This window comes from Heteronotia binoei, chromosome 3 (assembly GCF_032191835.1).
Source record: "Heteronotia binoei isolate CCM8104 ecotype False Entrance Well chromosome 3, APGP_CSIRO_Hbin_v1, whole genome shotgun sequence".
NCBI lineage: Eukaryota > Metazoa > Chordata > Lepidosauria > Squamata > Gekkonidae > Heteronotia > Heteronotia binoei.
Window position 1 is genome coordinate 22,617,724 of NC_083225.1, and position 16,332 is coordinate 22,634,055.

Below are 16,332 nucleotides of genomic sequence, written 5' to 3' on the forward strand. Positions count from 1 at the left end.
AATTGGCCCCGTGGCGCAGAGTGGTAAAGCAGCAGTACTGTGATCTGGACTCTCTGCTCACGACCTGAGTTATATCCCAGCGAAAGCTAGTTCAGGTAGCCGGCCCGAGGTTGACTCAGCCTTCCATCCTTCTGAGGTCGGTCAAATGAGTACCCAGCCTGCTGGGGGGAAAGCGCAGATGACTGGGGAAGGCCAGGGCAAACCACCCCGTAAAAAAGCGGAAGCTGGTTCAGGTAGCCGGCCCAAGGTTGACGCAGCCTTCCATCCTTCTGAGGTCGGTCAAATGAGTCCCCAGCTTGCTGGGGGGAAAGTGTAGATGACTGGGGAAGGCAATGGCAAACCACCCCGTAAAAAGTCTGCCATGAAAACGTTGTGAAAGCAGCGTCACCCCAGAGTCGGAAACGACTGGTGCTTGCACAGGGGACCTTTCTTTTCCTTTTCTTCGTAAATATACAAATTTATTGTATGTCTGTATAAGGAATGCACAGCTTTGCCCTGAGGTTGCAAAGGACAACTTAGAAGTGAAATGCAGAATTGATTAGATTCTTGTCAACAGTGTGCTGTTTAAAATGTATTGTAGTACATGACTCTTTTGAGGGGGCCTTGTTTCTGTTACACAAATGATAGGTTGCAAACTGAAAGCCATTCAGTTAAAAAGGGAATGGGTTCGGAATGATGCTGTAATAAGAATGGGCAGGGCTCAGAGCTCTTCTGCCTTGCCCCTCCTGCTGCCCCTCTCCTTCATGACCACCTGGCCTTGCAGGGTCCAGGAGACCCTCTGGAATGGAGTCGGAGACATTTAGGGTGGGGGTGGGGGGACCACCCTCCGCAGCAGGAGCAGAAGAGGTTTGGATCAAACCCATTCTGTTAATGTTATCTTTTTCGAGGAACGGTGGGCTGGATCGGAAGTACCACAGACATGAAACTGCCTTCTGTTCCATCAGACCCACCCACCCCCGCCTCCCAGTCTGCCAGGGTCAGTATTGTCCACTCAGACTGGCCGTGTCGTCCACAGTCTCAAGGGGAAGGCCTGGGGATCAGTTGCCGCTGCTGCTGCTGCTGCCGCCTGATCTTTTTGGGTGGAGATGCTGAGATGGGACCTGGGACCTTTTGTGGGCCAGGCAGAGGTTCTGCTGCTGGGCCATGTGAGGGAACCTCCCCCCCACACACAGCAGTGCTGGAGGAAATCCTGGGAATCAGCAAGTCTCACCCCTGCCTTGAACATATGAAGCTGCCTTATACTAAATCAGACCCTTGGTCCATCAAAGTCAGTCTTGTCTTCTCAGACTGGCAGCGGCTCTCCAGGGTCTCAAGCTGAGGTTTTTCACACCTATTTGCCTGGACCCTTTTTTGGAGATGCCAGGGATTGAACCTGGGACCTTCTGCTTCCCAAGCAGATGCTCTACCACTGAGCCACCGTCTCTCCCCATATGAAGCTGCCTTCTACTGAATCAGACCCTTGGGTCCATCAAAGCCAGTATTGTCTTCTCAGACTGGCAGCGGCTCTCCAGGGTCTCAAGCTGAGGTTTTTCACACCTATTTGCCTGGACCCTTTTTTGGAGATGCCAGGGATTGAACCTGGGACCTTCTGCTTCCCAAGCAGATGCTCTACCACTGAGCCACCGTCTCTCCCCATATGAAGCTGCCTTCTACTGAATCAGACCCTTGGGTCCATCAAAGCCAGTATTGTCTTCTCAGACTGGCAGCGGCTCTCCAGGGTCTCAAGCTGAGGTTTTTCACACCTATTTGCCTGGACCCTTTTTTGGAGATGCCAGGGATCGAACCTGGGACCTTCTGCTTCCCAAGCAGATGCTCTACCACTGAGCCACCATCCCTTCCCTTCCCCAGTTGCCCCCTTCTGGGCTTTGAGGAATGTGGCTCTGCTGGGGACAGCCCTGCTGAACTGTCAGGCGCCAACCTGAATAAGACTTCTCCGTCCCCAGCAGTTATTCTATCCATACCCTGGAGCCATCTCCCCTCTTGCTGTGACGGGGGTGGGGTTGGGGAGCTGCCTTTTGCACCATCTGTGACTTCTTCTGGGCCTCCTGAGCCCTGGGCTGGAGTGGACCACTCGGGATGGGCATCATGCAGACCTCTGATGGGCCGGGGTTTTGCTACTCAGGTAGCACCTTGCAAAATGGAATATATTAACTGCAAATCTGCCTACTCCACAGATCCTGCGAGCGTGAGCGGGAGGAAGAATGTGATAGTCATCCATCCAGACTTTAGGATGATAGTTTTGGCCAACAGACCTGGATTTCCTTTCTTGGGTAATGACTTTTTTGGAACACTAGGTAAGTGGGACCTTTACCAAAATGTTGTGGGTTTTTCCCTTTTTTTTTATGGAATTCAGCATTGCGGATGCCGGCTTTGTTTCGAAAAGTTGCCTTGGCAGAAAAGTCACGCAGGAGGCCATCTCGGTTTTGTTGTTGTCTGCTTCCGCATCCCAGCTCAAGGTGGTCCCTTGAAAATTGTGTATTTCTTACATTTCATCAATCTGGAGTTCTTCTGGGAGAAACGGTTGCGCAGAAAGAATGTCGGGATTGAGGAAAAAAAAATTAATAATATGAACGTATTTTGCTGATGAAGCAGCAGAACAGCTGTTTTCAAGATACAAATGAGAGAAAATACATTCCAGGCATTTGTGTAAAATGAGTTCAGAGTGAGAAGGCAAGATTCAAAAAATTGTAGGCAGGTGCTATACTGAGCTGGTCCATTCAGCTCCCCTTCTGTCTCTGCTACCTGGCAGGAGCTGTCTAAGGCCTTTTCTCTCTCTGTGTCCTCCTAACGTAAGTAGAGATGTCTGAGTAAACCTGGGAGCTACTGTATACAGAGCATGGCCTTTCAGTTTGGGGTAGTGGTTAAATGCACAGACGCTTACCTGGGAGAACCGGGCCTGACTCCCCACTCCTCCTCCTCATGCACCTGCTGCTGTGACCTTGAGTCAGCCACAAGTTGAGCCAGTTTGGTGTAGTGGTTAAGTGTGCGGACTCTTATCTGGGAGAACCGGGTTTGATTCCCCACTCCTCCACTTGCACCTGCTGGAATGGCCTTGGGTCAGCCATAGCTCTGGCAGAGGTTGTCCTTGAAAGGGCAGCTGCTGGGAGAGCTCTTTTAGCCCCACCCACCTCACAGGGTGTCTGTTGTGGTGGGGGGGAAGGTAAAGGAGATTGTAAGCCGCTCTGAGACTCTGTCCTTGAAAGGGCAGCTGCTGTGAGAGCCCTCTCCAGCCCCACCCACCTCACAGGGTGTCTGTTGTGGGGGAGGGGAAGGTAAAGGAGATTGTGAGCCGCTCTGAGACTCTTCGGAGTGGAGGGCGGGATATAAATCCATTATCTTCTTACAAGTTCTCACAGAGCTGTTCCTCTCAAGAGCAGTTTTTGTCAGAGCTCCTTCAGCCCTCACAGGTTGTCTGTTGTGGGGAGGGGGAGGGAAAGGCGATTGGAAGCCGCTCCGAAACTCCTTTGGGTAGTGAAGGGCAAGGGGGCATAACTCCAGTCTCTCTTCCTTCTTCTTTGCTGCAGTGTTCAACTGGTGGGCCTCTCTGTGGCTTTTGCTGCCCGCCTCAGTTGTGCTGGCCAGCTCCCAGGCAGGGCGCAGAGAGCCTCTGGGTGCTTTGCAGTAAAGGCCCAGTCAGGGCTGGGCAGGGGGAGGCAGCTGTGGGAGATCTTACAGTCATGAATCCCTTGCTTATTCCAAATGTGGCGGGGGGGAGGCAACAGTTACACTTTCATAGCTCCCCTGGACAAGTGGGGCTGTGTTCCTTCCTCACGGGAATGGGAATGGATGACCCCAGGATCCCCACAGCCTGGAGCAGAGGTGTCAAACTCATTGGGGGAGGGACAGTGGCTCAGTGGTGGAGCATCTGCTTGGGAAGCAGAAGGTCCCAGGTTCAATCCCTGGCATCTCCAAAAAAGGGTCCAGGCAAGTAGGTGTGAAAAACCTCAGCTTGAGACCCTGGAGAGCCGCTGCCAGTCTGAGTAGACAATACTGACTTTGATGGACCCAGGGTCTGATTCAGTAGAAGGCAGCTTCATATGTTCATTGGTTATGAGGGCCGGATCTGCCACATACGAGGCCTTGTAGGACTGTGTCATCAAAGGTAAGGCCAGGTAGCGGAGACAGAAACTTTAAAAAGGAAAAGAGACAAATACGATTGAAGAATTTTTTTTAAAGCTTTAAATAAAACACGCTTAAAAGATTGGCACTTGTGCAGTATTTTATTTCACAGCCTCTGATAACTGAAGGAAGCCAGAGAGAGGGAGAAGGAAGCAGACTTGCTTGCGGGCCTGATAGGAGCCCTCCGGGGGCCTGATTTGGCACCCGGGCCGCAGGTTTGCCACCCCTGACCTGGAGGGCAAGAAATACAGAGCTGAGAGGGAGCCGCCTTGTCAGTAGCGACAACATCCTAGAGGATCATTACGGCTCCTAACAAATCAGGTTAAATGAGCTTTTACCTTTAACTTGCTACTGCTTTCACTTAACTGTCGGCATTCCCTTTTTCTTTCAGGTGATATCTTCAGCTGCCACGCAGTTGATAACCCGAAGCCAACCTCGGAGCTGGCGATGCTGCGTCAGTACGGGCCGGAGGTTCCGGAGCCGGTCCTGCAGAAACTGGTGGCTGCTTTCGGGGAGCTCCGGAGCTTGGCTGATCAAGGAATCATTAATTATCCTTACTCAACGAGAGAAGTCGTGAATATAGTCAAGCACCTGCAGGTACCGTGCATCCATTGCAGAGATGTTACGTGTGCATCCCGTCTTTTAGCAGAAGTTGCCCCAAGGTGTTCCCCACAAGGTGAAGGGTAAGAGCTCCTCAGGAGCAGAGCTAGTGCCAGAGCTGACGTGATCCGGCAGGTGGGGCCTTCCTTCTCCAGCCAGAGGGGAGCTTCCCTGACATTGGAGGAGGTCTCTCCTAAGGATGGCGGAGCATCCTTGCCTGGCTTGTCTGCTGAAGGAAGGCTGCCCCCCCGCTTCCCTGCTGAGGCCTGCTGCAGGGTCCGTCAGTGGAGGGCAGGGCTCCAGTCCTCAGCTGCAGCAGGGTCCTGTCGAAGCGGGAGGAGGAGCTTTGACAGCTGCCTCCATCAAACATCCAACATCCTTTTCAAGTTAGAAGCGAACCTTAAAAAGTGCAAGAGACGTGTGCCTTCTGTGTTCTGCATGTTCCATGTTTTTCTTATTACAAGAGAGCCGGTTTGGTGTAGTGGTTAAGTGTGCGGACTCTTATCTGGGAGAACCGGGTTTGATTCCCCACTCCTCCACTTGCACCTGCTGGAATGGCCTTGGGTCAGCCATAGCTCTGGCAGAGGTTGTCCTTGAAAGGGCAGCTGCTGTGAGAGCCCTCTAAGCCCCACCAACCTCACGGGGTGTCTGTTGTGGGAGAGGAAGGGAAAGGAGATTGTGAGCCGCTCTGAGACTCTTGAGTGGAGGGCGGATTATAAATCCAGTGTCTTCCAATGTCTTCTTTCCTGTATGCAGTTTTTCCCTTTGCAGAGACGGTATCTGTGAATGAAAGCAGCCCAGTGGGCCGGGTGGGGCTCAGTGACAGAGCCTCTCTTTTGCATGTAGAAGGTCCCTGGTTCAGTCCACAGCATTGCTGCTGCAGGCAGTGTGAGGGCAAGGACCCTCAAGACTTTGGTACCTGAGGGAAAGTTGGCAGTCGGTTAAATCCGTCTGAAGGCTGTTAGGCCTGGTGGTGTCAACCGTGACTGTTATCCCACTTGTTATGCTTCCTGTGTTCGGGTTGCCAGTTGAAGTTTGTAAAGAAATATCCACCACCACCACCCCAAGCCTTCTTCTGATTGTGGCTTCTCCATTCTCAGGGCAGTTCTGAAATCCCCCCGTTGGTGGCTGGAGGAGGCTGGCCTTTTCATGGGCGTCCAGTTTGGCTTTTGGGTTCCCCAGGTCATGCTCATCATGGATGCTTCCTTGGCAGGTCAGGGGAGGGCCCCGCTATGAGGGGCAGTCAGTGCAATGGTCCTCCAATAGCAGAGCCCCAATATCAACATTCCGGACTTCTGTGCTGTTCGACTTGCCCTTCCCTCCTTTGCAGATCTCCTCACGGGGAAGAGGGTTCTGATCCGAATGAGCCATAATACACCTCCACAATGTCTTATTTCAACAAGAAAGGTGTGTGGGCTCTTGGAGGTTCTGCCTGGAGGCCGTAGCAGTTTTGGAGGGGGCTGAGAACATGGGGGCATTTCCCAGAGCTATTCATATAGCACAGGGATGGCTTGGGAGCCAGATGTGGCTCTTTCACACATATTGTGTGGCTCTCAAAGCCCTCACTGCCCCGTCAGCCAGCTTGGAGAAGCCATTTGTCTCTTTAAATCACTTTTCCAAGCCAAGCCAGCTGGTGGCTTGGAGAATGCTTTAAAGTTGGTTGCTTTCCACCTCTCTTTCCCCCATCTATTTATTTCCTTCCTTCCATCTTGTGGCTCTCAAACATCTGACGTTCATGTCTCGTGGCTCTCAAACAGCTTACTTTATTCTTTGTGGCTCTTAAGTTAAGAAAGTTTGCCCCCCCCCCCCCCCCCCCCGATATAGCAGGGAGTCTGAATGAGGCTGTCATTTCTGTCTGTGGCAGCTGATGGGGGTGTTTTTTTCCCTTTTCTCTGCAGAAATTTCCAACAGAAGGACTTGCAAATGTCGTCAGAAATGTCTTTGATTTTGACTCCTACAATCATGAAATGTGTGAGATTTTAATTAGGATCTTACACAAGCACGGGATTCCAATTGGAGCAAAACCTACCTCCGTCCATCTTGCCAAGGAGTAAGGAATACACCAGCTGCTTATTTCTGCTAATTAAGAGTAACCTGGAATGCTTGATGCAACCTCTGTTGCCAAAGACTGAGATTTTATTGTGTTATTTATTAATTTGTATACTTACAGGCCAAGTCATTATTAATAGATTGTGAATATTTTCAATAATGAAATTCAATAACTGAATAAATTCAATAAAAGGAAATATTTGTTTTTTCTCCGTTATCTGTCTTGAATTTCTCACTACAGTTAGCAGCTGACCCAGATTATTTTATCTGTAACGTGGGTGCATGCTGGCTCCTAATCCTGCACAAAACTGCCAGCACACTTCTGGGGTGGACATTTTGTAATCCGCACGAACAGCAAGCATTTGTGACTTGAGTCAACATTTCCAGATGTGTGATCATCCACATCTCTAAAACTCTTGACGGATCCTGGCTAATTTCCCTGAAAGGAGCTATTTCATGCCTCTTGGCGTTGCTCTTTTTTAAAATATGAAATTCAAGCCAAGATATTTTGTTAGGTCTTGTTACGGTGCAACCCTCAAATTGATTCCCAAAATCATGTATTAGAGAAAGAACAAATATTTCCCTTCCTCCAGCAGAAACACAAAAGGGTGTTGCTGGGCAAGCTGGGTTTTTTTTTTTTTTTTTTACCGAGTTGCATCGTTTTGACAAAACTGCCGATGGGGGGAAGAGGAGAGCGGCTTCCAGATGTCTTGGTCGGTTGGCAGCATGTCACTCATTCTTTGGATCATGCCTGGCATTCCGGGGGCATTTTCAAAGGGGCAGCCTCACAGCTGTACCTCAGTTTATCCTCATGGCCACAGGCTGAGTTTATACTTAGTTACTTATTTGTGTGTCGCCCAGTCCTTTTTATGTTGCAACGAATGAAGACATTGCCTACAATCCAAGCATTGAGACATGGCACTGCCCATGGTTTAGTAAAACCAAGACAAAAATGGAGATCGCATAACAAGCCCCCCCCCCCCCGTTCTTTCCTACAAAACATTCAATTAGAAGCAAAGGCCAGCATTCCAGATGTATGTTACTTTATTATAACATGCACAGATTAATAGAGAAAGCCCAGAAGAGGCATTTCAATTTATACCAAAGGCCCAATTAGGGGCATGCTGATGAATTTTTTAAATGTTAATTGTGCTTCCAGTTACTGCCTTACTCAGAATCTCATTAAAATGTCCTGTTTTCCCTTCTGAGTTTTACCTGACCAAACCCAATCCCTTCCAGTCTAGAGAAAATTTTAGACTCTTGAAGGAAGGTAATATGTGTCACTTTGTTTCTTGGAGGCATATTTATAAGCAATAGTATTTTGCTGTGATGCTCATCTTCCTACAAATCTGTGTCAAACACCAATGCCAATCACTAGCAGAGATCTTTCACAATTTTACCTTGAAGTTTCTGGTTCTTAAATCTCTTATTCAGTCTAAATCATGCTTGATCCAAATTTCCAGATATTAGTAGTTACCAAATCCAGGTTGGGAAATACCTGGAAATTTGAGGGGTAGAGCCTAGAGAGGGTAGGGTTTGAGGAGGGGCGGGACCTCAGACAGATACAATGCCATAGATGTCACCCTCCAAACCAGCCATTTCCTCCTAGGGAACCACTGTTGCCAATCTCCAGTTGAGGGCTGGAGATCACTCAGAATTACAACTGATCTCCAGATGGCAGTGATCAGCTTGCCTTGAGTTGTGGGGGGGGGGGGGGGGGGGGGAGTGAATGCCTTCACTTGGGTGGGTGGGAAGACAGCAAGAGTGGGGAGACACTCGCCTGGAGTCTCTTTTTAGAACCCATTGTATTTTTCTTTAAAATGGGCCTTATTCGTAGTCTATAGATATAAGCCTTGAGGAAAACTTTTTCAGTATAAATGAGGAAATGTGTGTGCACATGAAAGTTTGTACTGTAGCGGGAGAGCTATACGTTACCAATTTCAGTTGGATCAATAACAGAGGCAGAGAGGCGTTGTCAGGAAAACAGCTTCTGGTTTATTACAAACACGTGTAGGGTCTCAGGCTCCCGAGAGAGACTGAGCATCGAGTACAGCAACTCACAGTCTTTTATAGCCCCAGACGGCGGTTCTTAACCCTAACTACAGTACTGCTACAGTACCCCCACTACAGTACCCAGTATTAAACTTCGTTGGCCTTAAAGGTGCCACTGGATCCAAACTTTGTGCTGTTGTCCAAGCAGTAACTTTGCTCACATTTGCTGAAGTACTGTAAAAAGAGCAATTTTAAATCACATCCTAAATAAAAATGTTCCAAAGGGGAACTTTGCTCCCAAAGCTGCCTTGAGCCAAGAGGAAAGGCAAGATAGAAATGTTTTAATAATAAATAAATTCAATTGAATGCTACTGCTGTATCCTAGAATCATAGAGTTGGAAGGGACCTCTAGGGTCATCTAGTCCAACCTCCTGCACAATGCAGGAAACTCACAAACACCTCCCCCTAAATTCACAGGATCTTTATTGCTGTCAAATGACCATCTAGCCTCTGTTTAAAGACCTCCAAGGAAGGAGAGCCCACCACCTCCCAAGGAGGAAGCCTGTTCTACCGAGGAACCGCTCTAACGGTCAGGAAGTTCTTCCTAATGTTGAGCCGGAAACTTTGGATTTAATTTCAACCCATTGGTTCTGGTCCTACCTTCTGGGACCACAGAAAACAATTCCACACCATCCTCTAGATGACAGCCCTTCAAGTACTTGAAGATGGTGATCATATCAACTCTCAGCCGCCTCTTCTCCAGGCTAAACATGCCCAGCTCCTTCAACCTTTCCTCATAGGACTTGGTCTCCAGACCCCTCACCATCTTTGTCGCCCTCCTCTGGACGCGTTCCAGCTTGTCCATATCCTTCTTAAAATGTGGTGCCCAAAACTGAACACAAGACTCCAGGTGAGGTCTTACCAGAGCAGAGTAAAGTGATCTGGACACTATACTTCTGTTGATACAGCTCAAAATTGCATTTGCCTTTTTAGCCACCGCATCACACTTTTGGCTCATGTTCAGCGTATGATCCACTAAGACCCCTAAATCCTTTTCGCACATACTACTGCTAAGACAAGTTTCCCCCATCCTATAACCATGCATTGGATTTTTCCTACCTAAATGCAGAACTTTACATTTATCCCTGTTAAAATTCATTTTATTGATTTTAGCCCAGTTTTCCAGCCTATCAAGGTCATCGTGTATCCTGTTTCTGTCTTCTACTGTATTTGCAACCCCTCCCAATTTAGTATCATCTGCAAATTTAATAAGCATTCCCTCTATTTCTTCATCCAAATCGTTTATAAAGATGTTGAACAAAACAGGTCCCAGGACAGATCCTTGAGGCACTCCACTTGTCACTTCTCTCCAAGAGGATGAGGAACCATTCACAAGCACTCTTTGGGTGCGATCTGTCAACCAGCTACAGATCTACCTAACAGTAACAGGATCCAAACCACATTTTACCAACTTGTCAACAAGGATAGTATGTGGAACCTTATCAAAAGCCTTACTGAAATCAAGATAAACGATGCTTACAGCATTCCTCTGATCCACCAAGGTAGTTACTTTCTCAAAAAAAAGAGATCAGGTTAGTTTGACATGCCTTGAGAAAACCATGCTGGCTCTTAGTAATCACATCCATTCTTTCTAAATGTTCCAGGACTGACTGACTGATGATTTGTTCTAAAACTTTTCCAGGTATAGACGTCAAGCTGACGGGTCGGTGGTTACCCGGATCGTCTTTTTTCCCTTCTTGAAGATGGGGACAACATTCCCCAGCCTCCAATCTTCCGGCACCACTCCTGTTCTCCAAGAATTCTCAAAAATAATAGCCAGAGGCTCAGAAATTACATCCACAAGCTCTTTTAGAACCCTTGGATGCAGTTCATCTGGCCCTGAGGACTTAGTTTCATTTAAAGAAACTAGGTGTTTATGTACTACCCCTATGCTGATCCTAGGTTGGAACTTCATACCCTCCTTATATGTTCTGTTTTTGCCATGTTGAGCACCGTTTCCCTCAGAAGAGAAGACTGACGAAAAGTAGGGATTGAGCAGTTCCGCCCTCTCTTCATTACCTGTTACAATCCTTAAGAATTCAAGTCTGCAGTGGGTTTCCTCTTCTGCCTGTCTGGTTGCAGATGTGCGTCCTGCAATGTTTTCATTGGCATAGGCCAAGTTTTCAAGTAGGAATACGTCATCAATTCAAATGATAATTCAGCACATCATTCCAAATGATTGAAAGGAACGAGTAGCTCAGACGTGCATTTGGTGCCTCGTCTCCTGCTCCTCTTAAGTTCTCAAAGACTCTGAGCCGCAATATTTGCAGCAAGGCCTCATCTGCAAGCTTCATTTCACAAGGCAAAGGGAGCATTCCTAAGCGAGTCTATTCAGAATGCAAGTCCTATGTTATTCGGTGGGGCTTCCTCCCAGGAAAACGTCATTAAGGTTCCAGCCACAAGTCATGTTGTGATTTGGCTAGAAGGCCAAGGCTCACATACCCAGTTGAGTGACCATCAGTTAAGCAGTCTTCCCCAGCCTACTTCACAGGGTTATTGTGGGGATGAAGGGCAGGAAAAAAGGTATTTTAGAAGAGGCAGAAAGTGCATTTGTATTTGCTAGGAGATGCATTTCCTAGTTCCCCACATTTTAGCCCCTGGCAGCTTATTTGAAGGGCTGCTGGATTTGTCAGCACATATTTCTGTTGCAGAGGTCACTTTGGGTCTTTCTGAAATGGAACTCCTTCTTGTGCTAATGGCAGTTTACGACTGTGACGACAGGGAAAACAACAAGCCTTTTTCAATTCAGATAATTATATTGATAGGTGACATCACATCTTATTAAGTGAGTTATTAATCATAATGTTTTCTGGACAGGTTCCCGCTGCCGGATCCAAAATTTATGGGCTACTGGAAAGTCAACCATTTGGGCAAAGCACAACAGAAACTTTTGTGCCCAACTGAAACACGTCGCATCGATGTAAAGGTGTGTGCAGTTTTTCATTTGGGTTGCAAGTCTGTAGTCATCCAGCAATAGAAGCCCCTTGGGGTCTCCATTGGGAAGAACCGTGGGATAGAAATGAAGAAAATAAGACAAAATAAATGCTGTGTATCTTGCTGATCTCCTGATCCTGATGCTGTCCTGGGGTTTGAGCGGGGCCTCCTGGAGATGAGGGTCCTCTCCTGCAGCCCCTTCCTCCTTGCACTGACCTCAGGGGAGCCTCCAGAGTTCATAACCCCAGCTGAGCCCTCGTGTTCATCTGCAGCGTTGCTCCCCACTTGGACTCCCCACTCCCCTTCCTCTCCCAACAGTGGGAAGTTCGGCTGGATTCCAGGAGCCCCTCAGAGGCCAACAAGGCTTTCGGGGTAGACGTTTTTGAGAGGCAAAGATCCCTCATTGGTCAGACCTCTGACAAAAGGGGCTTTGGCCCTCCAGAGCTGATGTCTCTGAAATTATCTTTGTGGGAAGTTTACAAGGGAAGAACGTTATGGAAGAGACAGTGCCGGAGGCTTAAACTTCTTTGCGACAGTCTCTTTCTTTGCAAATGGATGCTGTGAGCAGACATTACAGGGGCATGGAAACAGGGCCTCAGAGATGAAGCCCCACCCCTGAAACCAGAAAACCAAATCCAGCCCCCCAAGAAGCTTTCAGCTTTCCTGACATGGAAACCTTCACAACTCAGCACTATTTGGCTTCTCTCAGAGAGATTTCCTGCACCCCATTAACAAGTGAGGATTGTATGTAGGTCTGCCCTTAATGATGCTGTCTGTAAAGAATGCTGAAGCAACTGAGCTTCAGGGTATTTCTCCTCACTTTCTTTCAGGGCCCACTGTACTTAAATGTGCAGGCGTTCCCCCTGGAGAGACATGAAGCCAGGTCCCAGAGCTTCACCGAAGAACAGATGTTTTGGTCTCTGCCTTTGAATGAAGTTAATTTAGTGTGTGACGTTGCTGTGGCACAAGGTAGAGTGGAATCTCACTTTTGCTAAACTGATAATATAAAACTGCATTGTTGTTGTCATTAATAATAATTTGTTGTTGTTGTTGTATGTATGTATAGTAGCCAAGAGATCCTAAGTTTGTCTGGCAGCCAGAAGCGCCAGCTCTTTTTTAGCATTATGGCCACTAGGCGGCGAGCTAGACTTGTTTTTAAGGCAAGAGATGTTTCAGAGGTGGTGTGCCATTGTCCTGTCTTCTGTGTCATGCCCCTGGTATTTCTTGGAGACCACTCATCCGAATACTAGCCAGGGGCAAACATGCTTAGCTTCTGAGATCTGACGAGAGAGATTGGGCTGGCTTGGGATATCCAGGTCAGAGCAACTGCATGAAGACAGTTTCAGAAGGTAGCCATGTTGGTCTGCAGTAGAAGACTCCAGGACTTTGTTCCTAATGCTGTTGCCCACTGAACGTGGTTACAGACTAATTCTCCTACAGCTTGGAAGCTCTGGGCAGCCAGCTGTTCCTGTGTCGGTGTTTTGCAATAGTGGCTACAGGCAGTGCAGCCGGTGGTTCCGTGTTAAATCGCTCCAGCATAACCGAGATGGGATATATCTAAAAGTTGGATTCTGTGTCCTTATGAATTACTGGTATGAATCATGTTTGCCTGATATCCTTGGATTCTGTTTGATATATCCTGGGACGTTTCGCTTTCGACGCAGTCCCGACTGCTTCTGGGGTTCGTTGGGTCTTAGTCTGTAACGGCAGGAGAAAAATGAGTCTGGTCTTTTCTAACAGAGGCCTCCATCATTTCATCCATGAACAGAGCAGACTTGTAAATAATAATAATAATAATAATAATAATAATAATAATAATAATATAATAACTTTTTATTTCTATCCCGCCCTCCCCGCCGAGGCAGGCTCAGGGCGGCTCACAACATAAAATACATTATACATCAAATTATACTTATAAAATCATGGTTAAAACAAATTACAGATTATTAAAATTAACATTAACAATATGGTGCTATAAACATTAGATCTTCAGTAGAATTCAGTAACTAAAAGCATTTTCAGCGGCACTTCCTAGCTTGTCATTAGTTGAAGGCTATCTTGAAAAGGTGGGTTTTACAGGCCCTACGGAATTGATCTAAGCATCGTAGGGCCCACACCTCCTCTGGGAGTTGATTCCACAGCAGTGGAGCTGCGACAGAGAAGGCCCGATCCCGGGTGGTCTTCAATCTGGCCTCCCTTGGCCCAGGGACATTCAGCTGGTTTTTTCCAGCTGATCTCAGCGCTCTCTGGGGCTCGTATGGGGAGAGACGGTCCTTCAGGTAGGCAGGTCCTCGGCCATATAGGGCTTTAAAGGTGATAACCAGCACTTTGTAGCGAACTTGGTATACCACTGGGCTGACCCCAAACACCTCGATTCAACAGTTTCACAAGGCCTGGAGGTTTTCCCAGGCAGTGCAGCCCACCCCCTTTCAGCAGACTGCAGAAGCCAGGCCTCTGCTGCTTGGTCCGAACTAAAGGCTGAGGGCCAAACTACGCATTACACCAACACCGTTTTATAGAACAGCTTGACCATCTAAAAATGCCACGGAGAGCTGTTTTAGCGCTTGAAAAGGTAGGAGAGGATAAGATTGCCTCCCCCTCCCCCTGGGGCCATGGGCCGGTTGGTAAGCTTGCCAACCTCCAGGTGAGGACTGGAGATCTCCCAGCGTTGCAGCTGGCCTCAGAGGACAGAGCTGAGCCCCGCTGGAGCAGATGACTGCTGTGGAAGGTGGTTTGGATGGCAGATCTCAGCTTTCATTTAAAGAAATGAGGGCGACGGGGCCCCTGAGTTCTCTGGCCTCCTGCTTTCCCTTTGTTCCATGACCCTAAGAGGTACAATGGGGGGGCAATGGGGTGGGAGGTGGGGCAGGCCTTGCACAAAGGAACCGTATTATAGATACACAGCTAACAGAGGTGGTGCCTGCTCCATTTTTTGTCCTGTGGTTTCCAAACTCTGGGACTTGCCGAGTGATCTTATGGCAAAACGTGTGGCCATCTCCACCTTGATTTTCAGAGCACCGGAAGCGTAATGAATGTCAGATTAAACATAGTGAATGTGTTCTTGCGTAAAGTCAAAGTAACCGTGTTAGTCCCCAAACAGCCTTTTCATAACAGAGAACTGTTGAACGTGCATCTAATCTGCCTCTTCCTTCCTCCTCTCCTTCTTTGAAGAGAACGAAACCAAAACCTCCCTTTATGTGGCTACTTGCAATCCAGTGTCTTTATACTTCATGGAGATGTCCAGTGCAAAAGGACACTACGTGGACTTGTATGACATCTTCCCAAGGACGGTCGGAGGCATCTGGCAGCCTATGGTGACTGTGGCCCCCCTGGGAGAGCCACTCTGGGGACAAGTCATTCTGCACGAAGAGCAGGTAGGGAAACGAGGCTTCCTCACCAGGAAATGAACTCCCTCCGTTCCTTTCCTTCTGCCTAAGTGGGCAGACTTCCTGCTCTCCTTCCGCTGCATTCGTGGGGCGGGGGAAAACTCCAAGTGACATGAGATCACCACCTTCCCTGCTTTGCACGGCTGAACGTTGACGAGGGGAAGGGGAAGGAGACGGGTGACTCCTGTTTGTGGGGTGTGGGGGGGGGCGTGGAATCCATCACTCATCCCCATGCTGTGGCTGCCCCCTTGGCAGCACCCATCTGAGAAATGCAACACAGTGCAACAATCCAGTGAGGCAGGCTGTGCTGAAGCGAGTGCGAGAGAGGCCAGGAAGAGCGGGAATAGATGTGGGAGGTTCTGTTGTCGGCAAAGAGGCTGGCCAGCAGTGAGGAGGGCTTCAGTGTCCAGCTCCTCCTCCTTTGGAGATCTGCAGGTAGCCACTTCCCTTGCCCTGAGTTTTGAGCCGGTTTGGTGTAGTGGTTAAGTGTGTGGACTCTTATCTGGAAGAACCGGGTTTGATTCCCCCCTCCTCCACTTGCACCTGCTGGAATGGCCTTGGGTCAGCCAGAGCTCTGGCAGAGGTTGTCCTTGAAAGGGCAGCTGCTGTGAGAGCCCTCTCCAGCCCCACCCACCTCACAGGGGGTCAGTTGTGGGGAAAGAAGGGAAAGCAGATTGTGAACCGCTCTGAGACTCTGTCCTTGAAAGGGCAGCTGCTGGGAGAGCTCTTTTAGCCCCACCCACCTCACAGGGTGTCTGTTGTGGGGGAGGAAGGTAAAGGAGATTGTGAGCCGCTCTGAGACTCTTCGGAGTGGAGGGCGGGATATAAATCCAATATCTTCATCTACCTCACATGGTGTCTGTTGTGGGGGAGGAAGGTAAAGGAGATTGTGAGCCGCTCTGAGACTCTTCGGAGTGGAGGGCGGGATATAAATCCAATATCTTCATCTACCTCACAGGGTGTCTGTTGTGGGGGAGGAAGGGAAAGGAGATTGTGAGCCGCTCTGAGACTCTTCGGAGTGGAGGGCGGGATATAAATCCAATATCTTCATCTACCTCACAGGGTGTCTGTTGTGGGGGAGGAAGGTAAAGGAGATTGTGAGCCGCTCTGAGACTCTTCGGAGTGGAGGGCGGGATATAAATCCAATATCTTCATCTACCTCACAGGGTGTCTGTTGTGGGAGAGGAAGGGA

At 48.6% G+C, this 16,332-nt stretch overlaps 1 protein-coding gene across 1 annotated transcript in view; it reads left to right on the forward strand.

Moving 5' to 3' along the window:
* VWA8 (von Willebrand factor A domain containing 8) overlaps nucleotides 1-16,332 on the forward strand; it is a 106,606-nt gene that overhangs the window by 51,337 nt on the left and 38,937 nt on the right. Inside the window, exons 23-28 of the mRNA XM_060233579.1 lie at nucleotides 2,175-2,294; nucleotides 4,511-4,716; nucleotides 6,618-6,769; nucleotides 11,638-11,746; nucleotides 12,585-12,723; nucleotides 14,926-15,128. Coding sequence (XP_060089562.1) covers nucleotides 2,175-2,294; nucleotides 4,511-4,716; nucleotides 6,618-6,769; nucleotides 11,638-11,746; nucleotides 12,585-12,723; nucleotides 14,926-15,128 — 929 coding nt within the window. The remainder of the gene's footprint in view (nucleotides 1-2,174; nucleotides 2,295-4,510; nucleotides 4,717-6,617; nucleotides 6,770-11,637; nucleotides 11,747-12,584; nucleotides 12,724-14,925; nucleotides 15,129-16,332) is intronic.